The following is a 24014-nucleotide window of genomic DNA, read 5'->3' on the forward strand; positions in this document are numbered from 1 at the left end:
ACGCATTTTCCATGCAGAGAATATCTGATTCATACAAGCTTTCTCCCACCATGGAAGTGTTCCAGCATCAGCTACTTAGACTTGTTGGGAGTCTGATTTGTTTCTGTACTCTGGTAAAATGTATCAGATATATGAAAGACCTTTTCCCATATATCTGAAGTTCTTTTGCCTTAGGTTTTCATTCAGTCATTGGGAGAATGAGCAGGTAAAGGAAACTGCTTCACTTTGTGCTTGTAATTGTTTGGTGGATTGTTACATAACTAATCAGGAATGGTTTTCCTTGCATTTCTTTACCCTGTTCCTTCAGAATGAAACAGTTTCTGATATGTGTGGTTTGCTTGGCTTCTTTTAGTTTTCTCCTACAGCTTTGGGTTTATGAACCTGAAAGTTTTGTGTACTTGGGTGTCACTGCAGGCCCCCAGAGAGGTAATAATTAGCATTGACTATGATTGCAGAAGGTTGATCAATTACTTCATTATATCATCTTGTACTATGTTTTACTATACTTATTAAGAAACTCTATCACCTTTGCAACCAGTCTGATACAGCTTTGACCTAAGTGGTCAATCTATCTAAACACCATCTAGTGTCTAATTAAGAAATCACTCTTTGGTAAACAAATCTCCATGACACATTCCACATGTGCACAACAGCAGGTGCAAGTGGAGATAAGAATTGTTTCTCATTCTCTCCACTGATATTCTCACAGCCTTCCCCAGGAAAATGCGTGGGAAAGTCTGTGCCTGCTCTCTGTGGCCAGAGCTCCTGCCACACTTGGAGAGAACAGAGAACTGGTCAGGCTGGCGTGTAAGTTCACACCCTGGTGTGTAGATGTGAATTCTCTCCCCGTTGCTACTTCTGCTGTTTTCTCTCTGCTGCAAATGCTTTTATTTTAGTAGCATTGCCCAGATCCTCAGTTTTCTGGTATGTGAAGCTGCTAGTTTATGTCTAGCATATGTTCTCCAGTTTTCAAAACGACTTTTCCTGTTCCTGTTGATGTTGCTCCAGTGTGTTCTTTTCCAAATTGCTGACCTACCCTTAATGATACCATTAATGAACTAAATTTACTTTAGTCTGAAATCTTCAAAGGCTGCAAGTTTGCAGTGGTTTTTAAGATAGGATGCATTCTTGTAGAATAACACAGAGTTTAACAAGCATCTGCTTCTTCCTATTGATCGATCATGTTTTTTTAAGCTTGTTAGATGATCAGTATAAAGCAGGGATGAAGAGGTGCTGCTGTTTCTGAGTTCCTTGGCTGCTAGTGTTGCTGATGGCAGCTTGCTGTTAAGAAACTACCTGAACCTTAGACTTTTGTTTGATTTCTTTTCCTGCATTAGGCTTGATGGGACTAAATATATAAAACTATTACATAAATAAAATACATGAATTAAATATATAACTATTAAATATATGTTTAATTACCACATTTCCTAGTGGATTAATAAATTAAATCCATTCCTGTAAAAGACCTTCCTGAATACCACATGCTTCTAAGGCAGTGCATAGGTCTTACTTTAAGTGAGGCAGGGACCTCCCTTCTGTGTATGAGATGAGGAACAGCATGTGGAGCTTTCTGTGTAAAATCTTTCTTTCCTCTTAAGGTTGGAAGACATGTTTCTTTCAATGGGCTTTTTTGCTCTGTTTTTTCTGTCCCCAGTAAAATTCGTAAGGCTCAGATAATTTGTGTTGTCATGTGGCTCATGAGATTCTGAAAATCATGAAAGTTAAAGCTGACATGTGGAAGCTTGTTTCTGAATGGATTCTTCACTTCTCATCTACAGGTCTGTTAGGAAACTAGGTACCTGCTACTCCTTCTTTGGGATCTCACTTCCCTCTGAAATGAGAGAGTACTTGTTCTTCTGTTGGCAACACCTAACCATTCAAAACATATTTGCTTTCTGTGTCTCTGACAACACAGAATTCCTTAATCTACATTTTTTTTATATTGACTAGTTTTTAAATGTACCAGGTTTACCTTGGAACTGCTTTGGTGCTTTGCTGCATTATTCTGTATTTCTAAGGTGTTAAGAATTTTTCTTTTTACAGTTCCTCTTTGATATTTATATGCATAGTGTTTAAAGTTCAGGGTACTCTACAAATGCCAGGATTTGTTTATTTTCACAGTAAGACTAAACCCAAAAGTAAACTGTGTAGTACAGTTCTGCAGGAAGAGCATTTTATAGGTGTGGCAAGTTTGACGTGATCTTTCCTTACAGACAGAAATCTTGTGTGAGAAATAGTTATACCAGTTTTAGTTACCAGTTAGTCTCTATCTCCTACCATTCTGCCACCGGCATATAAATTTCAAAACTTGTGAAAATACATGTATAGAAGGAAATTCTGCCAGCTCTTTAGCAACTGACTTGTTGCTTGTGGACACCATTGAAAATGAGAGTAATGGCTGCCTCCTGTACCACACGGGCTACGTTGGGGAGAGATTTGCTTTAAACACAGAAAGTGCTGAATGAATAAGAGACACATAGGTCATAAGATAAAAAATTTAGAAGACAGGTTCTATTCTTCAGTGGAGACATTTAGGTTGTATTATTGAAGAAATTGAGATGATGAAGATTAAACAATTCAAAGACAAGAAGCTAAACTAGAGCTCCAAATGTAATCCGTATCATTTTTGCTTTCTCCACTGGTCACAGGAGCAGGGGATGGGATTGGAAAAGCATATTCCTTCAGGAAAAATATATTACCTATCCTTCATTTTACCTTAACAAAATGAAAATTGCTATCCCTCCATCAGCATCTTCAGATTAGTAAAATTATTCAAATGACATGACCATATCATTATTTAAATTATTCTAATGACTTGACTGTTATTATAATTACATGACTATGTCGTAATCTTTTTCTCATATATAATCAGAATAGCTTTAATTGGATTCTGAAAGGAAACTGGTGGTACATTTCAGAGGAAAGTCATTCGGGCCTCAGTGGTGTCATCAAACCAGGGAACTAAAATGAGTGATTCAAAAGAGGTCCTATTGTCTGTCCAGAGAAGGAAGTCTCCTGAATTGTCCCTTTTCTCCCAGTTTCACAGCAAATCTGCAATGGGCTGGTCCAGTGTTAACACACAAAATGTATTTTTCTAGCCTTTACACTTGCAAACACATGTTGAAAATTTTATCTGAAATAACCAATAAGGGAGAAACTTGTATAAAGTAATATAAACTACAAGTTATGGAAAGTATAAGGAATCCTAATAGTTTAATTCAGAATCAGGAGCTCTAGGAGGCTGCAGGAAGAAGAGGATCTCTGTGCTGCCCTGTAGCTGCTGCTGTGCAGGGTCACTGCAGCAGCACCTTCCTATTAACCCGTGGTAGTCAGCGCTGAGGGCAGGATGGCCTTGTGTTGTGTTGAAGAGCCTTACCATTACTGATTGTGACTGAGCAGTACATTTTCTCCTTGGTGTCTTCTTTCTAAACTGCCTCCCTTTCTAGAAGCTGAACAGCAGTGAATCAAGAGTTGCTGTTTTCAGGGCTGAGGTTACTGTGTGGCAAGGAACATCCTGTAACATGCAAGAGTTTAGATGTGAAGCCTTTTGCTTATAGATTATAAAAGAAAAGAAAAGAAGTGGAATTGATTTACAAGATTTTTTTTCTCTAGTCTTTTCATTATGCATTGTTTAAACACCTAGACAGATGCCTTATGACTGCCATTGGTGGGAGTGGCAATGTAAGAACTACTTTTGAAAGAACATTGAATGTAGAACCAATACCAGGTATTAGAGTTTTACATTTGGCATAGTTGTGAAAAAAAAAAACATGTGAGAGAAGGGAAAATGCTGTCTCCTGCCTACTCAGTGAGTTAAAGTATTAATAAGTAAATGAAAAGGGTCTGAAGAATACACAGGTCAGGGAGAATGGGATGGGATCAATACAGGGAAAGAAGACATCAAAAATGCTTAAATATTTTTTTTCATGTCTCTGGGTGAAGTCCTCTGTTTATGCAGCTGAACTAATTTTCTTTGTGAGCACCTGGTGATATTTTATCCATGTGAAAGCTGTAAGAACCTGTGAATGTCTAGATTTGAGCCTCTGTCATTGTTCTGCTTTGTTTGTGCTGTATGAGTTATGCAAGAGTAAATCCCATTAAATGGCTAGCTATATGCTGTATTATACCATAAGAAAGAGTAAACCCACTGCTGCCCTTTTTTTGAACTTGCCTAGAGCTGGATAGATGTTGTGGAACATTTGTTCATTATTTTTGGCATTTGTGGGATGACTGAAAGTCATCTTTCTCCATGCTGAGATGTACCATCCTCTCCAGGTGGTCCTTTTGATTGAAGCTGTGCTCAGCTACTGCTCTGTGGGACAAATCCCAAGCCCACACCACATGAGCTCATAGTTTGGCACATCACCTCGCTGGCTGAAGTAGAAGCACACACCTGTGTGTGGCTTGTAGATAAATAAGCCTGATCCTGCTGTTTTAATATTTGTGTGCCTTCAGAGGTTCTAGGTCAGCACTGCTGTCTTGCTGCTCTGATGTCAGGATACAAAATTCTCTGATGTTCTGCTGCTGTACTGTACGGATGTGAAGGCAAGCCTTGTTTGATGGGCACAGTCTTCTATAGCATTAGTTCTGATGTCAAGTGATGAATTTCTTTCTGGTGTCCTGAGCTCAGGCATGGGCTGATAATGAGCCAAAACTAATTTAAGGACACCTTACTTGGTAGCATCTGCTACAAGATTCTAAGGAGAGCTGGTTTTGTCTTTTGGAAGGCTAATGGAATGTGGTTTCCTGTGTTTAGTTCTATGTAGAGATGCCAGGAGGTGGTTAATTAAATAAAACTCAACAGACTGAAGTCCAGAGAGAGATTACAGTAATCTACGGGTTCCATACTCTTGTTTCCAGGGTTTATGCCTAGTTACAGAACTCTACAAAGTTTGTGAGGCTCAAAAGGTGCCTGGGGCTGTATGAAGAACCTGGCAGCTGTGAGGTCTCAGATCTCTACTTTGTTGATACCAGGACACAGACCTTTTGTTTCACAAGCTTGTATTGAGAGGCAAGCAGATGTGGAACTTGAGTTTATCCTCTTCTGAATGACTATCCAGGCTTCCCCGAAGGCTCTAGATGTATTTTGAGTAGATGAGTTGTTTTGAATGACTGACTTTGAAGATGAAGGCCCTGACCTTTTAACTGACTGCTGTGATGTCAGAGTACTGAATTTTTGATCTAGTTTGCTGTATGTACCAGGCTTCTGTTACAATTGGTCCATGAGTTCTTGGACTGATGGGGTTTAAACTCACCAGACTTCCAAAAAGAAACAAAAGTAACTCACCTGTGAGTCTGCTGCTTGTCTGTCACATCTCTACTCAAGGATTAGCATTTCAGGTACTGATGCTTTTGGGGTGTAGTAACTACAGATGTGCTTTATCATCTGTTACTGACGTAGCAACTCAGACATACTGGGTTTATGGACAAGGCCATGGTATATTCTGAGATTTATGGTTTGGCCTCTTCACACTTCTCATGTGGTGTCAGGCTATAAGCAGGGTGTGCTTTGGCTCACATTGTCACCATTCTTGTTTCTGTTCATAGTTCATCAGTCTTTTATAAAGTCAGGCCAGTGCTTGTGTTCAGTCAGTGTCTCAGCAGACCATTTTGAGATATACCTCATTCATTTAAGATTCATTCATTTCCTAATTTACCAGCTCCTTGAATCTTAAATATTTGTTTCTTGTCCTGAAATTCTGTATAGTATTACCAGCAGTATTCCTGCTCTGGTTACAAAATATTCTATTTTCTCCACTTGATCTTGGATTTATTCCTGTTAATACTACTATTCTCCTTGCATTGCACAGAGCATGCAGAGCTAGCAGAAAAATTGCTAGATCATCCTGCTCTGTCTTCTCAATTCTGGTCTGCTGATTCAAAACCAGGGTTGACATATTTGAATCATACTTAGAATGAATGAGATTTTGATTCATAGGGACCCTACAGTTCTGAATCCCAGTTAAAGAAAGACAAAAAGTGAAACATGGATCATGTCAGTACAGTCCTAGAGAAGATTGTCTTCTCTAGAAAGTTGATGATGATTGTAGGCAACTACATATTCCACAAAGCATTAATAAGAATTCTAAATTATTACATCTTATGACCCATGTAGAATATAGTGAATTTGTCAAGGTAAATATAGCAGTCACATGCATTAGCAGTCGTAGTTTGAATTTAAAACCTATCTTGCCTTTCATGAAGCTTTATTGTTTAAAAAAATCAATTCAGACTGAGCTGTAAAAACATGCTAAAAAGTGCAGAGGGACTTATTTACTCATTTAATTTGAACTTTTTAATCATGCATTTTTGAGATCCCAGAATGCTGATTCTGAATTTTCTTTATCATAAGCCCTCTTTCTAAATGCTTAGTTGTCATGATTCTTTATGGCTGGAGTTGGGAATAATGATTTTACATTTAGGCAGACTGTGTCTCAGAAGCATTTTAGTCCTTTGCCACTGGGAGTCAGGATTTCCTAGCATATGCAGCTTCCCATTACACGCTGGCCTGGAGCCAGTGCTTATTTTTTACTATGAAGGGAAACACCATTCTTTAACATCAAAGCTTTTCTATATTAGGAAAATTCTTTATGCTAAAGACATCAGCATTAAAAGCTACCATAATTTGAAATCTTAAGCCAGATCTAACCTTTCCTGCAGGTGGACAGGGAATTATAAGCACAGTTATTTTTGTTTGCTTGAGGGTCTGTTTGTATCTCATGCTTATTACAGTGTCCTACAAAACCTGTTTCTGGAAAGATACACATTTTATATGTGGGTGAGGAAGCAAAATAAACTATTCAGGTGTATGGCTTCCTTTGCCTTGACTTCTGGTTAGTCTGGTGCACAGCAGCAAGGGAGGTTCCTCTTACCTGATAGGTAGCTTTTATAAGGTTGCCCTAAATATATGCTTTTAGGTGAAATACCATGTAAGAATCCCTTTATAGTTAGGTTTTGGGAGGGGGTTCTATCAAACTACATACAGAAACAAATGTATGATACTGAGAAGCCCAGTGAAGCAGAACATTTTTTAAATTTGTGTATTACATGGCTGGTGATTGGTCTTGGGTCTGAAGATGCAAAAGTCTAAACAAACCCTATCCAAACACCTCCAAATGACAGGAGACATTCACATCTCTGACTGAAAATGCCTTGAGTCAAATTCCTTACAGACAATGGAAAGTCTACCAATATGTAGGCAATTGTAGCTCTCTATTTGAGAGTTTCAAGTGAAGAAAGCAGCCTCCTGAAACCCCAAAGCACCCAAGTCTGTGCAGGTGTCTTTGGAGCCCTGATCAATTATGTTAGAAAATATACACAACACAGAGCTGTGAGAAAATCTGAAAATACAAATGTTTATGGCTGATACCTTTAGCAGGGTGATATCCCCTTGTACTCTTGATGGAGAAAATTTTTGAGCAAAGTTCCTTATTTCTTAACATTCTCTGCATTGCCTCATGAGAACTAAACAAGACAAATTGTTTCCTCAAATAGTTTTAAGAAGAAAGTGTTGCAGCAAGTCAGCTATAGAAATGAATGGATCTTCGGTGGATGGCCTTTTGGAGTTATTTCTTCTAAGCAAATCTGAAGGTTCTTTCAGATGATCTGAGCTTTATGGTTTGTGATGGCTAATTTAGCTCTTTCTCCTTTTTCTCACAGGCATTTTTCTAGTTTTAGTTTTATCTTTCTTTATATAATCAGCTCTGCTGACAATTGTTAATAACTTCATTTCAAAAACTGGGGCCATGATCCATCCTCTGCCTAAAAGTCTGATGGGAATGAAGGGCCTGAGAAAATGAGAAGATTTGCTATGTTTGTTCTGCACATAGTTACACCAAACCAACTATAAATGGATCATGTTAAACAGTGTTTGCAGCTATAGAATCACAGCTATTGCCAATGTCTTTGTGGATGTATGTTTTTGTGACTCTATTTGGAGTATTTATATGTATAATTCACCTTTTTTTCCTTTGTTTTTTTTAAATATTTATTTCTTTTAAATTTGCACTTAATTAAAAATAAGGAAAAAACCAGTTAAAATTTATCCAACAAACCTGCATCAGATCTTATTTATATTCAATAAATATAAATAAATTGAATATAAATATTCAATTCATTTAATGTACTTCCTCAGGAAAAAAATATGATGATGGAAGGTAAAATGACTGGAAAGCCAGTAACATGACTAGGCTCCCAAACCCAAACAAATATAAAAATAAAATTTTGTTTCTGAGAAATTTCATGTGATTTTTACTCCCTGAAGACTTTCATTCATTTGAAGTTGGCTCAAATTATTTTTATTTTTTCATATTATGAGGATTTGGTGGTTGTCCAGTTTATTTTTCCTATAAGGGTCCAAAATTATGCAGTGAAGGAAATATTCTGGAAGTCTCTAGAAGACTGATTATTTTGGCCTGGTTTTATCATCTATTATTTGGATGGATATTGGGCAAGTGACAGGTGAGTTAAAACAATTTAAAAATTCATTATTGCTGTTTTTGCAAAACTGTAAAAAAATGAAAGATTCTTGTTGCCCTACTGTTTCCTAACAATTTTATATGTTCCTGTAAGAACATATAAACATGTTCTTGTAAAGAAGTGGGTTAACTATAATGATGATAAGGAGAACTTTTGGTAAACATTTGTCTCAAAATTATCCTCCCATTTACCTCCCTTTACAGGGATCTGCAAGTCTTTTCCCTTGTTATCTAGCACAGCAGGGTGCTGGATATTGCTACAACTTACCTCCAAGTATTTCTCCAATACTAAAAACTTTTTTATATTACTGTGTCCCTTGAGCTCTTCTAGACATAGATCACTGTAAAAATATATGTTTACTTTTAAAGCATGTAATGGGCTAAAAGAAAGGTGAATGTGTGCTCTTTACTGCCTTTATCTGCCCTTAAAAATCTGTAAATACAGATAAATAAGTTACGTTTAAAGTAGTTCTTGGAACAGAGCAGAGGAAGACTAAAAACAAAATCAAAGTACCAGGTTTGTTTTTTGGTTGGTGGGTGGGTGGGTTGGTTGGTTTTTTAGGGCTTTCAAATTACATTTGGCTCTTGATTGAGCAGTTAAATAGAGTGTCTTTAGAATTAATGTTCTCTTTCTTTTCTTCAAAGGAAATTAACCATTAATCCTAGTGAATGTCTTGTATAAATACTTTAAGATTGACAGTTAGAATTTATTTAGGAGTCAAATGAGTTTTTATCCTCCATTAACTTTACAGATTGCTAGAATTAAAATCATTATTTCCACTGTCCCACTGTCTCTTTTCCTATACATGGCTTCTATCCAGCACATTCCTTGATTTACATGTTTAAAAGTATGTGTCAACCCAAAACTATGTATCTATACAAATTGGAAAGACTTGGCTTTAAGAAGGCTTAGCAGCTGAGTCCAGCAGAGTATCAGGTCCAGGGTGCTTAGTGCTTACCTGAGAAAGCAGCACATCTATCAGGGATGTGGCAGACTTGGATGAAAAAGTCTACAAATTTTCAACCTGCAACTACCGAAATCAAGGAATGGACCCAGAAATTTTCTATCCAATATGCCTTTTTTTTTTTTTCTTTTTTTTTCTTTTTTTTTTTTTTTTTTTGGTAGGACTAAATAGATTTGTTTTCCCTTGGAAAGCAAGGGGTATCTGATGACTTGCCTGTCCTGCAAACACTCCTGCACCTTCTGCACCCACCCATGGATTTTCACTTGTTCACTGACAGCTCCAAGCTTCTCTGACAGCAGCAGTGTTGTCCATGTAATCCAAGGTGTGGGGAGGTGTCTTGTGTGACCCCAGAAGTCAGGCTACATGATAAGGTTTAGACACGGTTCCACCTGGTCATAGCCTTTCCCACAACTTGCTGAAATAGGTGGCAAATCCCGGTGAGGTATTTCAATTGTTTTCAGCAGGTTTTGGCTGAAGTCCAGAGTGTGTCATCTGTTATTTATTGTATCAGGCTGAAAACTAGTACCTTAACAACAAGTAGATGGCACAAACAAAAGGAAAGAGAGAAAAATACAGTAAGAAAAGCATAGAGTATCTGCTGTGGAGGCTCTTAAACCACCAGGAAGCTCTGGACATATTACTCTTGTTTGCCTTTTTTTTTTTTTTTTTTAATATCTACACAATACTTTTTTGCAGTCCATTGGACATTATATTGAAAAGACTTGCTCCATTTTCAAACTAATTGTATTATTTGCCTAATTATATTGCCACATCTGTTTGGATACTGAGTGCTACAAATTAAGAGTCTAAGCTGTCGGTAATTACAGACATTCAGTGTTTGGCTTTCCAAGTTCTGTGGGCCACAGGTGTGCCTGAGAACAACACTCAGAAACCCACAGTAAGAAAAACATTTCTCCAAAAAATACACTTGAATTGAAAACCAGATTTCCATCCATTCAGACTGGAAAGTTTTTTTTTAAATGAGATAAAAAACACCAAAGTAGGTGTTACAGAGGGCAGACAGAATCACTAGCACAGATATACTGCTCATTTAACACATTTAGTATTGCAGCTGTGAATCATTGATCAAACCACAATACCAGGGGATTAGGAATGATGGAATGCTACTAACTGCAGTCCTGTTTCATTTCTTCTGCTTGTATTTCCTTAGCAAGCTGTGCAGGCTGAGCTAGCTCCTGTTTGCAAATCTGTACCATACTGTTGTTAAAGTCAAACAAACAAACAAAAAAAAGCCACTTCTGCAAGATACACTAAATCTCAATTTACTCTCCTATCTGTAAATTTCCACTGAATATGAACAAAATCTAAGATTTAGTGCTTCTCTCTTTATATTCAAGTGTTGCTGTAGTACTTCAAGTTCAGTTCTTGTTCCATTTGGGCATTCATTTTGTTATGTTGATTTTCAGAACATCTTCATAACTCTCTAAACTAGGAAGAAGTGATGCTGGAATGCTGTGTATCCTAAACAACTTCATTATTTATTAATTCTCATTTATTATCTTTTTAGTAAATTTCAAAAAGCAGCACATTATCCTATCTGACAGCAGATTTCCAAGTGGTCTAAGGTTAGAAGGAGTTAGATGTAAAAGTTTTAGCAATACATCTTATAGCACATTGAATTAACCAACTGGATTTCACTTTTAATTTTTCTTAAATTGGACTTTACTCCATTATTTAAAATAAAATTGAAAAAAAATTAAAAAGACAAAAGACAATAACCTGTCCTGATGTTTGAAAAGCTAGGCTTTTTACCTCTATGACATTTAGGAGTTTTAAACAGAGATGTAATGGCTTGTATCTTCAAAGACTATCATAAATCTTTGTCACAGAGAGGGAGAGACATAAGAAACATTGAAAATTGTTTTTTGGCTCTCTCCTTTGCAGAATTGCTATAATTTTCTGAAGAGCTATCCCTGGGTAATTCATTTGTCAGCATGAGAGTTTTATTGGTTTTTAATATATTGGTTTATTTTTATAAGAGACAGAGGAAAGCCATCTGGAGTACTTGTTTGTTGGCTGACAGTGCTGGTTGCAGCCATACAGTCCTGTACAGACAAGGAGTTGCAGAGAAAGCCCAAATGGCTTGTTTGATCCTCATTTTTATGTTGCTCTAGTTTTGGCTGCCCTTCTGATTGCCCACGAGAAAGATGGCCACAACATCACTGTACATTTTAAGACCATCTCACTTTGTTTATAGAGCTCTTCAAACAGAAGGTCACTGTAGGTGTCTGCTCCAGCTGTTGCTCTGTTCTTTCCCGCTCACTGCATTTACACTCACAATGTCCTTTTATTTATAGTTTCACCATTCACCCAGCCTGGGACCATGACAGGGTCATTTGCCACTAGAGTTGCTTTTATAGGTTGAAAGTTCAAAGGATGTTTTGTCTCTTTCATACACAGAACTGCAGCTTAGAAAGAGGGCAAGAAAAAGGGCAGTCCTTCCTCCTTTCTTCTGTCATGGAGACAGATGTCCTCTAAAACTGCATGCAAGATGCAACCCTCATTTCAGATCTGCAGTCAGTGTGCTTGCTGTTTCCTCAAACTGTATTACTTGAGTACTGCAAGGTGGTCAAAACTAGCAGTTTGCAAAGAGCTTTGAGGGACAAACAGGAACACCTGGAAAGGAGCAATTTTATCTCATTCTCCACTCCAGCAGAGGTCACAATTTTGATTTTGATTTGTCACAAATTGGCCTGCTGGACCCAAAGCCAGCTTTCTGTGTCCTTGCTCTCCCACAGGACCTGTCACAAGGCCTGTTGAATGAGCACCAATGGATGAGACAAAATTTCTGGGTAATAGTTCAGCAAGTCTTATTCCTGTCCAAGGCAATGCTTTCTGTTTTCTGTATTATAAGATGAGAATACAAACCAACAAGAAACATCTTGCCAAAAGCCATGTGCACTTTTTGCCATGAGTGTGCACCTGAATTCCTGCCACTGCAATCTGATATTCTATTGACATTTCCAAGCTTTGCCTGTCACTTTTCCAGCAAACTTCATCTGGATTTCAGGTTGCCCATAAAGCTTGGGCAACTGGGTTTAGTAGCAAAAATTTATTTTACAATGTGAACATCTAGTTAGAGGAGACCTTATTTAGACATTAGGAGATTAACCCTCTAGTTAGAAGGCCCTTTTAACAGAGTCTTGCCTTTAAAAATCAGTAAATAAGAGTTTCTAATTCCTTTCCTCATGAAACTGCATTGTAAATATGAACAGCAATAAATCAACTGCTGAAAAAAAGTCAATGTACAGCTGCGCTCCCCTCCTGCATAGAAATGACATTGGAAAAATCACACACATTTCCCTTTCCCTTCTAATTGACCTTGTAAAATTTACTCTATAGCCTCTCTAAAATGCCTTTTAGTGCTGCAAAATCCCAAGAAAGGTTCAGACCATGACAGTGCAAATGTTAAAACAGGCAAGGAATTTTTAAGAAATAATGCAGAAAATGCTACATCCCATCCATCCTTGTTTACCCCTCCTAAAAAAGATACGTTCCATTTGTTAAAATGCTTATTTTATCCATCAAAATTATTTTAAACTGTTCTGCAAAGTTGTGCTTGCATAGGGGATCTGGCATCCACATTCATTTGTCTAATGTATGCTGACAGTGTTCTGTTCATCTATAAATATTATGGTAACAAGGGGAATAAATCCTGTGTGTCTTATTTCTGAATTTGTTTTGTTTTACCTTTCTGAAGGACTAAATGTTGTTCAGATCTTGTAAGAAAAATTCCATTGACTTCAGGGCAAAAATTCATCCTATATATTCCAGGCCATTTTCCTGAAAACAACTAGGTAGAGTGAGAGTGTTATGCGTGTGTTGTGTTATTTCTTAGAGTAAGAAGGTTGAAACAATTGCTTGATGTACAATGGACATTACTTAGCAAGACATCTGGTTGTTTCTCTTTTTACAGCTCTCCCTCTTTCTGAGTAGATGAAAACAGGTTTTCTTGGCTGGTTGGTCTTTGGTTTTGGGTATTTCTTTAGTTACAGAGCTGGCCACAGAAAAAGGTGAAGGGTATACAAGATGATTTCACTAAAAATTTGGTGTATTTTTGTAATTATGTAAAATTTGGTGAAAAAGATCTGAAGGATGTGGATATAGGTGTTCTGGGTCAGTCATTAAGGTCTGTTAATTGACAAGTATTTTATAGCTGTAGTGTATTAAACAGATCATTGTATAAATGATGTGTTGTAACAACTTGTTAGCCAATGCTTAGAACCAAGTATACATGAGTCTGTGGCTTATTATCTAGTATGACTCATGAAGCAACAGTGAAAACATGGGGTTTTGAAAGGTTTTTTATATTTTTAAAGACAGTCCTTTTAATAGTGAAAGAAATTAAACAACAGCAACAACACAGAAACAACTTTAGCAAGTCTGTTTTCATGTTCCCCAAAGACAGCACTCATCATTATCAGTGATTTCAGTGAAAACAAGACTTGATGCTAAATAGTGTTTCTCTTCACATGCAGCTCACAATCTTCTGGGTCTTGAGGAGAAGGAATTTCTGTAACTAGATGAACTATGCACTTTGTCTAGATTTGATTCTTAACATTGTATTTTCCCTGACTAGTTAGCAATGTTTGAGTGCTTCATAATCCTCTTCCATGCTGTTTCCTTAATGGGTCAAACATAGAAGATGTAGGATTATTCTGTAGATTTCATCTTCTAATATAACAGTGAGTTCATTGAACAAGGCACAGATTTTGCCCACACTACAATCAAGTATTAAGTATTCAGTTGGGTTGGAAACAAACTGGGCCTGAAGAAGCATATTTTGACTTGGTTTTAATGCTTGGAAGAGCTTGAAAGAGAAAAGGAATAGTAGTTTTCAGCTAAACTACGGGAAGCATCCAGTGATAGAGGGGAGAGTACAGCTGACCTGGTTGTAGCAGGGATTAGCAGACTCCCTGATTCCCTGCTGGCTTGTGGTGCAATGGGGTCCAGTCCATCCACAGTCACAGCTGAAAATACTGGGTTCTTGTTAGCATTATTTAAACTTAGTTTCTTTGGGACACATTGCTTAAGCGTGTGGAAATGAACAAATTAAAACAAACCAAATTAAACCAAATTTAAAAAAAAAGAAAGAAAAAAAAAGAAAAAGAAACCTCATTTAAATATTGTTTATTTTGTGGGGGAATTAATTTACAGTTATTAAATTGAGTGACAGGATTAAGGATGTGATTAAGTTCTCCATTGCTTTATTGTTATTTACCTCTGTATCACTTGCAATGAAAAGGCCAGAATTTCTAAATGTGTATCTTGCTAGAACCTCTCTCAGGATTCATTCAGTTTTTATGTCATTATCTCTTCCAAATCAGAGAATCTCAGGCAGGCTGCTTCCCTCAAACTCTGACTTAAGGACAAATTTACTGTTTTGTTGCTTCCTGCTGGACCTTGTCAACTGCAATATTATTTTTGTTTTAGGTAGGTATGTGACAGATTCCCATCTGTTCTAGTGCTGTAATGTATTTCATCAGAAAAAAATCAGTCCCATATTAGAGTGACCAACTAGCTTTTCTGTGTATTATCACTTAATTCATCAGCAGACAGTGATTTTCAGCAGGAATGTCAGTGTTTAAGGAACCCACCTGTTTCTATTGCCAGTGAAATATTTTGATCAGAACTGACTGGAAAATTTTAAAGACAATTTCTCAGTTGAAACACATCTTTGCACTACAACTGAAACAGCTAAAACATTTCACAAATCGTTTTTGCTTTGATATGCAGGGAGATTTGCTTCAGAATTAAAGTTTTCAACACTGGTAAACCTACAGTTTGAATTTTAGCACTGTACTTGTGGTTTTTGTCACAATTCTCTTTTGCCAACATGTTTTTGGATCAATGCAGGACAGAAACCCCAGGAACTGTCTCCAAATTCTGTATTGTTACTCCTTCGTGCTAATTTTGGTTGGCTCCTTTGCCTCCAAGGACATTTAGTATTTCATGCTTTTCAACTCTGATTAAGATTTGTATTGCTCTGCTGTTTGCAAGCAGCATGTTAACATGAATATGAGCAGAAGATCTCAACCTTGGCTTTCATGCCTTTCATGTCTTTCTAAAAATGGCATGAAAACTAACAGCAGATGTTTGTCCTTCTCTGGCTCTCAAAATTTACATCCCAAATTTGTACTGCTGCTTAATGACTTAAGATAATAAATCATGTAATATCAGTCAATGGAAGCAAATTCTGTAAGTAGCTTTGTGACATTTCTGCTCCTAGGATATATTCTATGTCAAAAGAATAGAATTATCTGCAATATCTGAATGCTATATATATGCCATTCTGTACCCTCTCGGTCTGGATACTGAAGGTTTTTTTTTCATCATTTCCCACTTTACATATATCTCAGAATCAATCTCTTTTGTTTTTGCAGTGTCTGGGCATTGCTTTCCCCACTGCTGCCACCACATCCTTTTGAGTGTTTCACTAATATTCTCTTTCCTCCAAATTACAGAGAAGAAAGTACTCTCCTAACCAGCATTCCTCATGGTTAGGTCCAAATACTGGATTTTCCTTTCCCCTCTCTGTCTGGATTCCTGCTAAAATCCCATTTGCCATATCTCTCAGTGCAATGCCTGAGGTCCAGGTATCCTGGCTCCCAGAGATGTCAGTGGGATTTTCAGCACTGCAAAAGAAGGATCTTTTCTCATGTTTTGTGCTTTATTTGGAAATCCCTCTTCATCCATGCTGATGTGACTGCCCTGTGTTGTCAAACTTTATCAACCCACATTGCTCCTACTATCCTTTTGAGCACAATGACATAACTGAAAAAATAATTAGGAAATAACAAGTATTCAATTAAGGTGTGCCATTAATTTGCACTACTTTTCACTACTGCCCTTTACAAATTAGGTCTCACTGCTGTCTTGACACAATTCATAGTGCAAGTATGACTTCTCAGTACTTAGGCTTACTGTCAATAATACCCTTCAAAAGCACAAAGAAAAGCTGATTTCTTACCTGAACAAATGCATCTGATTTCACTTTAAAAATCAGATGTATGATTAAGTCTATTGCTAAAATAAGAATGAAAAAAAATATAAAATAATTAGCACTAAAAAAGGTCCTACAGCTCTTTCTGGAAACAGAAAAAATTGATATATTTTCCTGATTTTCTACAATTTCTGATCCAGCTGCAGGCAGAAGTGAAAATGCAAAAGGAACATGGAATTGACATTTTCCTTGCAGTTATGATTCCATGTTGGAGAATTATGAAATTTGAAAAGCTTTGGATAAACATAAGACTCTCACTGCTTAGAGGCTAACCTTTGGAATTTTCTGACAACTGAGATGATTTTCAGGCCACAAGAATTTGTAAAATATTTTCCAAAATGTTGAATATGCCATATTTTAGCCATTTGAGCTGTATATATATGGCTCGATCAAGTGAAAAAAATTGTTATTTAAAATAAAATCAGTTCAAAAATGCTGTCAGGAAGATGGGGGATGGAAAGAATTCTTAAAATACTTGTCTTATAAATGACAAAAATAATTTTGAAACAGATGCAAGCGAGGTATTTTTTCTATAACTTTGAACTGTGTGAAGCTTCTACCTTTAATGCCTTTAGTGGTAGTTAGGCTTTTTCATTAACTTCTGGACTTCACCGTCTATCCATCAGTAAGATATCTTTTAGTTATGTTAGTGCTGTGTGATTATATGCATAGGAACTCCCACAAATTGTCAGTCAATTGTAGAACAGAGCAGAAAACAAAATATATATCTGTCCCCAGTTAAAAATGTGTGTCAGAAATATAAGAGAACATGATGGGCCTAATCAAGCAAGAAACAGCATTTGAATGTATTATCTGTTCTTCTAAAAGTGGTAGTTTGGCTTGGAATAATGCTTTTCAAGCTCTGGAAATACCCATATCACTAATCAGCGATATTAATTCATCTCTGTGATTAAGGATCCCTGTCTTCCTTTTAATACTACATGTATTTTAGACATGGGGTACTTAAACTAGAAGTTTGGGACTATGGATGGATTTTCTAGAAAATATTGTTAAATACTGCATTTTAGAGGCCAGTACATGCTTTTAGTTTTGGCAGAAAAAACACTTCTTGCTGTTTAATTTTCATTTTGTTTTGTTTTTTCCTCATTGTTGCTAAATGCATTGGGTTTTAGTGATGTGTACAGGGAACTGTGAATGGGGAAACTAAACCAACAGATCCATGGAACAGGCAAAAGAATGTGCTGGCTAGAGACCAAAGGGGATCAGCCAATTACTTAGGAGAATAAAAAATTTCCTCTGATGACAGACTTTTTTCTCTGCTAGATGTACAATTCCATGTACAATGTTCCCATGGTTCTGATTGTGGCAGGCATTTCATTTTCACTTATTACATTATTCCTGTCTGGTTTAGAGCAAACTAAATTCTAAAAAGGGGGTCCTTTGAGGGCACACCTGACAGTATAGGAGAGTTATGCCTTCTGGAGAAAAAAGTGTTTTCTGCTCATGCAGCCTTTTACTATAATCCCATAAAGTGTAAACAGAATGTAACTTTTTAAATTCAATTTCAGTCAGAAAATTCTAATTCTGAATCTGTCCTTTGGTTCAAGTACTTTCCCTTTTCCATTATATACAATGTACTCAGCTACTAAGATAAATCTTTCACAGTGCTTTATGAAGAAATCCCCATTAAGTGTTTATCAAAGCATTGTATCAGGATAACAAATGATGAGTATATAAATAGCATTGCTCCATTGAAATAATGAAGTAACATAAATTAGCACTACCTGACCATCAGGAATCAGTGAAACTATGTAAATGAAATCAGCTCAGGGTATGTCTGATCCTTGGAATGATTTTGCCTTTGATTAAATAGTATTATACCAGTGCCGACAATTTGTCTTGGTTCTGGGAAGGGATGAATTTTACTAGGCTCACTTATCTAGCTTACTTAAAACTGTAGATGCACAAAAGTGCTAGGTTTTGCTTATAGAATAAAATTTCTGGTAGGTGACTGGTAAGTTGCCTAACTTCATAGATTTCACCTTAAATTTTTTCTCTAGATTTGAATCCATGAACTTGCAAAACTGAGGAATGAATGATTTTGAATAAAACTCCAAAAGTAATTTGATCAACTCAGGTTTCCTTCAAATTAAAAATTCTAATTATATTTTCTTGAATGTAACTAAAGTTTAGATTGGCAAAAAAAAAAAAAGATTTATTTTTGGTAAGAAAGTATAATTTTCTATTTCCTTTTTCTCCTTTAATATAAATCCTTTATTGCTCAAAATTTGAACTTCATTCAAACCAGACAATTTTAGATCCTTAAAAATGTTTACTTAACATTATTTCCAAGTGATATGGTACATTAGTAAGATTATGTTGTCTCCTTGTCTTTTTTCATTCTCAGGTATCTTTTAACTTTGGGGTTTCTTTTGTTTTGGCCTTTTTTTTTTTGTTGTTGGTTTGTTTGTAACTTTTTTTTAATCCCCTGGAGGGAAATTATTTTGCTTGTCAACATTATATCATGCAATACCATGACAGTGTTGGTGTTGCAATTTTAAGACTATCAAATGATGGATTTGAAAAACAGTCTTTTTTTTTCCTTACTATGACTTTTATATTTTTCATTACAGAGGAGCAATTCAACATCATCAAGTTTTTGACTATTTCTCAAAAAGGTCCAACTCCTAAAATTTCTCCTGAAAGAAACTCAACATTTGCATAAAGTTAGTATATGCATACTCTTCATGATGTGGAGAAAAACTTAGATAAATCTAAAAGATTGAAGCTAAAACTTTCCTTCAAATTCAGAAATGCTTGACTTTGAAACATTTATCTGTAGATTATGCTACTAGGTGAATACTGAAGGCACAAGTTTCATTTTGCTCCACTTTTCATTGCAAAAACCAACAAGTGCAAGTGTCTGTCTGGCATGGAGGGATCACCCAGAGCAGAGAGCCACATGGAACAATATCTAGAATAAGTGGGACTTGGGGATGTATATCTCTACTTTAAAAAGTGTCTAAACTTCCAATGCAGGCGGCAGTACTACTTGTTGCATGTCCAGCTCAGGGCAATGCCAGGTTCCATCTTTTCTGGCACAGAGAAAGAGTCAGCCTTGCCCGGGTCTTGAAAGCTTCATTTTTATATTTTCCACCACTGCCCTGGGACCTAGCTTGTACAATGTTAGGCTGTTTGTGTTGAGGACATGTTCACACATTTCTGAACACAGTGAAAGCACTTACTTTCCTATGCTAATGATTTGTTTGGTTTGGTTGTATTCTACCTAGGCTTTTATAAGCACTTCTACAACCACTACAAGCAGAGTATAAAGCAAAGGTAATTATCATTCCGGTGTTGCTGTATCTTGTAATATTAGCCTTTGTTTTAGCAAATTCTCCAAGAATATTTGAGATGCCTAAATCCATATTGTGTAGCTGTCCTCAGTGAACTGCTGGGTGACTGCAAAAGTTCTGTCTCACCTCTATATGCAGCTTTTCCCTTATTTCACCATACTATCACTGATTCCATATAGTGCCCTGATCCATTGCAAATATCAGTTAAAATATGTCAGATGCTATGGGATTCTGCAGAGTGCCATATGTAAGCATTAGATAGCACTACACTGTTGTTGTTACTATTATTTTTTATTTTAGATAGTGCTTCCTTATAGTGTTTCTTCTCCAGTGACAATGTACCAAAACCCTGATGATATTACAAAAACAGCAGAAGAGCTTGTTTGTGAATCACTGGAGTATGTCACCTTTGGAGATGAGATTTTTGGATGTTTCACCCATGATATTCTGATTTAATTTGCTTGTGTGCAAATGTCTTCCAAAGACTTCAGCCAAGTCTGTCTGGGCTCAGCCTGTTCTTTTCACTTTTTCATAGACCTTGGACATCAAACAAGAAAGAGACAGTGGGTTGTTAAAACCATATGGCACCAGTATGTGAAGAGAGGAATATGAGAATATGAATATGAAGAGAGGAATACACAAGTAAAGTGTAGTGGTAAGAACATAGTATGATTTTCTCTGCTTATGAGCCTTGAGCTTAGCTCAGTTTCATGTCTGGTTATCCTTTATCCTCTCTCCAGCTGCCTGTTTTCATGACCTTGCTAAGGAATTTTCCAAAACCTCTACTCCTTCAGAAAAATTGGCCAGCAATTTCAAATGTTATTAGTGGGGGAGAGGAAGGACATAAAACCAGAATGTACTATCAGAAAGACATAATTTCCTTGGATACCATGTTAACACAATAGAGTAAATATTTATACACAGCAGCTGTTAATGATGAGCATTAAATGCAAGTATAAGAAATTCCTCTGAAAGCAGAGGAATTAACATTTTACTCTAAGAGAAATGTAATTACTGAAAGCCTGAAGTAAAAGGTTTTGTGGGCCTTATATAGGGTCTAAGAAATTTATATTACCATTTAGCATAGTCTTGAAGGTCAGAAATAATTACGGGTATTTGATATTTATGAATAAAACAATAATTTGCTTTATTTCCATCTTGTTCACAGTGTGTTTTCATGGTTTCAGTGAGTGTTTTGTGTGTGTTTGGAAGGAAATTTTCAAGAAGATAAAAATAAATCTTTCAGAATGTAAAGTACACACTGGGCTTTGGGAAGACTGCAATGATAATTTTTTTTTTCTTTCCAGAGCCTGTGAATGGCTGAGCAATATCCAATATAGGATGTAAGAGGCAGCAACATAGGAAAAGGATACACAATAATTCTACGCTGCTGAATTGAGTCCAGAAGACAAGTATTTTGACTGGATGCCTGTCAAATCAAATTGGATGCTGTTAAAAGGTATTTCAAGGACAATGCAATCACCAGGCATAGTCATTGTGGGCTCATAAAGGGAAAGTCCCAGTTATAAATTTGATACCCATCTAGAATAAGGTTACTTGCCTAGTGGATGAATGGAAGGTGGTAGGTGAGGCTTTTCTTGATTTTAGTAATATTTAGTAAGATTTTGGTAAGATTTTTGGTGCTGTCCCTCAAAGTATTGTTCTGGACAAGCTGCTGTGATGATCAGGTTCACAGTGTGCTGGATGAAGAACCGGCTGAATGTCAGAACTTCAGGGGTTTTAGTGTATAGGGCTACATCTGCCTGGTGAGCAATCACCAGTGGTATTCCTCAGGAATTCACTGAAGGACCAGTTCTGGTCAATAAGTTTATCAATGATCTGGATGCAGGACTTGAATGCACCATTAGCAAGTCTGCCGATGATACCAAACTGAGAGGTGTTGCTGACCCTCTCAAGGCACAAGAGCCTCACAGAGGGATCTGAAATAGAGTGGAACAATGGGTAATTATCAGTGGCATGAAATTTAACAAGAACAAATACAGATTCTTCCCTTGGGATGCAGTAAAGCTGGGGACAAATATAAGCTGGGAGAGGAGTGTGTATAGAACAGCCCTGCAAAAGGGACCTGTGGGTGCTGGTTGGCAGCAGCTCAGGCTGAGCCAGCAGCGTGTGCCTGGGCAGCCAGGAGGGCAAACCCCATCCTGGGGTGCATCAGACACAGCAGCACCAGCTGGGATTGGGATCATCCTGCTGGATTCAGCCCTGGTGCAGCCTCACCCTGAGTCCTGTGTGCAGTGCTGGGCCCCACACTCTGATCCCGTCCTGGAATGGTCCAGAGGAGGACAACAGAGCTGGTGGAAGGGCTGGAAGGCACATCCTGTGGGGAGAGGCTGAGGGCTCTGGGCTGTCTGGTTTGGAGAGAAGGAGGCTCAGGGGTGGCCTCATTGCTCTGTACAGCTCCCTGAGGAGGGGACCCGGAGAGGGAGGGTCTGATCTCTGTGCTCTGGACCTTAGGATGCACCTCCCTGCTGAGAGGATGGTGAAACACAGTCACAGGCTTCCTAGAAAGGTGGTTGATGTTCTGTGCCTGTCAGTGCATCTGGACAATGCTGTTCACCTTGGGCTTTAACTTCTAGTCAGCCCCAAAGTGGTCAGGCAGTTAAACTACATGATCTCTTTAAGTCCTTTCCAACTATTTTATTCTGGGCTAGGCTTGCTTCTGCTATTTAATCAGATGGATTTCTGTTCATTAAAAATCAGTAATTTTCATGTGTCTTTTAATCTTGCATGTTCATTTAACTTCTTCATTTCAGAAAGTATTTGTAAAACATTTGTATGAAGATAGCAAGGACTCTATTAATAAATAATTGAGATTTTTTTGCCAAATATGATTGACAGTCTCTGTAATCTTTGCCACATAGATGGAAAAGAAATCACAAAATGTATCCTGCTGGCTCCAGAAATTCCTGTCTGCTGCACTGAAGTTAATGACATCTATAGACAACATATCATAGACATATATTATAGCACCATTTAGGTCCCAGCTTTCCACACATGTATACTTGTTATTATAAATCTCAAAAGAGCAACTAAGGATTGAGCTGAGATCTCTGAACTGAAATAATGAAAATTACAATACATAAAATGATATGTATCTTTCCTGAAGTACAATCACATTAGACCCAGATCTGCAAATAGTTGTAAAAATCACTTTACTCACATGGGCTCCTATGAGTTGGCTCTGCCATTGAATTCAATGAAACTGCTGATACACTTAAGTTCTTTCATGTCAGAATTGGAAATAAAACTATCACTTGAATATAATCACCCAGTGTAGAAAATATCTGGAAATAATGAGACATCTATGCTGGACATTTCAGCATTGATGGTTTGAAAAGCAAGGAATAGAAACAGCTTGTTCATCACTCCATAAAGGCTATGTTTTCAAGTGATTAAACTGAAAAGTGTTATATTTTGAAGTGTTATATTTGTGTGGCTGCGCAGCAAATAAATATAGAATACAAGATATGTTACACATTGCATGCACACCAAAAGCTGTTGAAGTTTCTGGGGGAAGTGTACATTGAATATGAGGCACAAGGGTGGAAAGTAGGGTTTGTGTTTCTCTACATATGTATATGCTCAATCAATACATCCTCAGATACAGCATGGATGCAGTACTTGTCTCTTTCCCAGTTCATCTGCTCCAAGCACATTCTGAGGCCTTGTCCCCGGAGAGCTTTCTGTATGTTTGATTTGCATGTGTTTGTAGTTCCTGCAGGGTGGAGCAGCTCCTGCAGAGCAGTGACTTCTACTCTGCTTGAGTCAGTGGAGGTCACTTGGGATTCAGTCACAGCAGCAACAAACCTGAGGACTCTTGCCTGCAGCTTGTCATGATCCCAACAATATAGCTAAATTCCTTTATTTTCCCTCTGACTCTCACACCAGTTACGTAACTCATGTTAAAGAATACACTTTCACCCTTCCTATAATGACAATATTTTGTCACTGTAAACAAATGCTTATCTGACATGCAGGTACCCTAGTAACACAGAAATACCATTGGTACAGGCATGGATTAGTGAGTAAAAGACCTGGTTTCCAAGGTTTGCAAGTCCTGTAGTCTGTGACAAATGACAAATCCATGTTTCTTGTCTCACACTGGTTTATGGTTGTGCATTCTGCCTGAGTCTTGCAGGCTGTTGAGCAGAGAGCTGAGCAATCAGCTAGGTGTTGGTTTGTTTCTCTTGATAAGGACACTGTTACA

At 37.3% G+C, this 24014-nt stretch overlaps 1 protein-coding gene across 1 annotated transcript; it reads left to right on the plus strand.

Moving 5' to 3' along the window:
* Positions 1 to 35: 35 nt before the first annotated feature.
* On the plus strand, positions 36 to 20242 carry HSD17B3 (hydroxysteroid 17-beta dehydrogenase 3). Its single transcript, XM_077790198.1, is given in 9 exon segments — positions 36 to 164; positions 166 to 205; positions 2643 to 2695; positions 13456 to 13582; positions 14046 to 14113; positions 16962 to 16990; positions 17999 to 18120; positions 19732 to 19784; positions 20087 to 20242. Coding segments are annotated over 9 exon segments (762 nt in total). The 5' UTR covers positions 36 to 50.
* The last annotated feature ends 3772 nt before the right edge of the window (positions 20243 to 24014 follow it).

This window comes from Lonchura striata, chromosome Z (genome assembly GCF_046129695.1).
Source record: "Lonchura striata isolate bLonStr1 chromosome Z, bLonStr1.mat, whole genome shotgun sequence".
Lineage (NCBI taxonomy): Eukaryota > Metazoa > Chordata > Aves > Passeriformes > Estrildidae > Lonchura > Lonchura striata.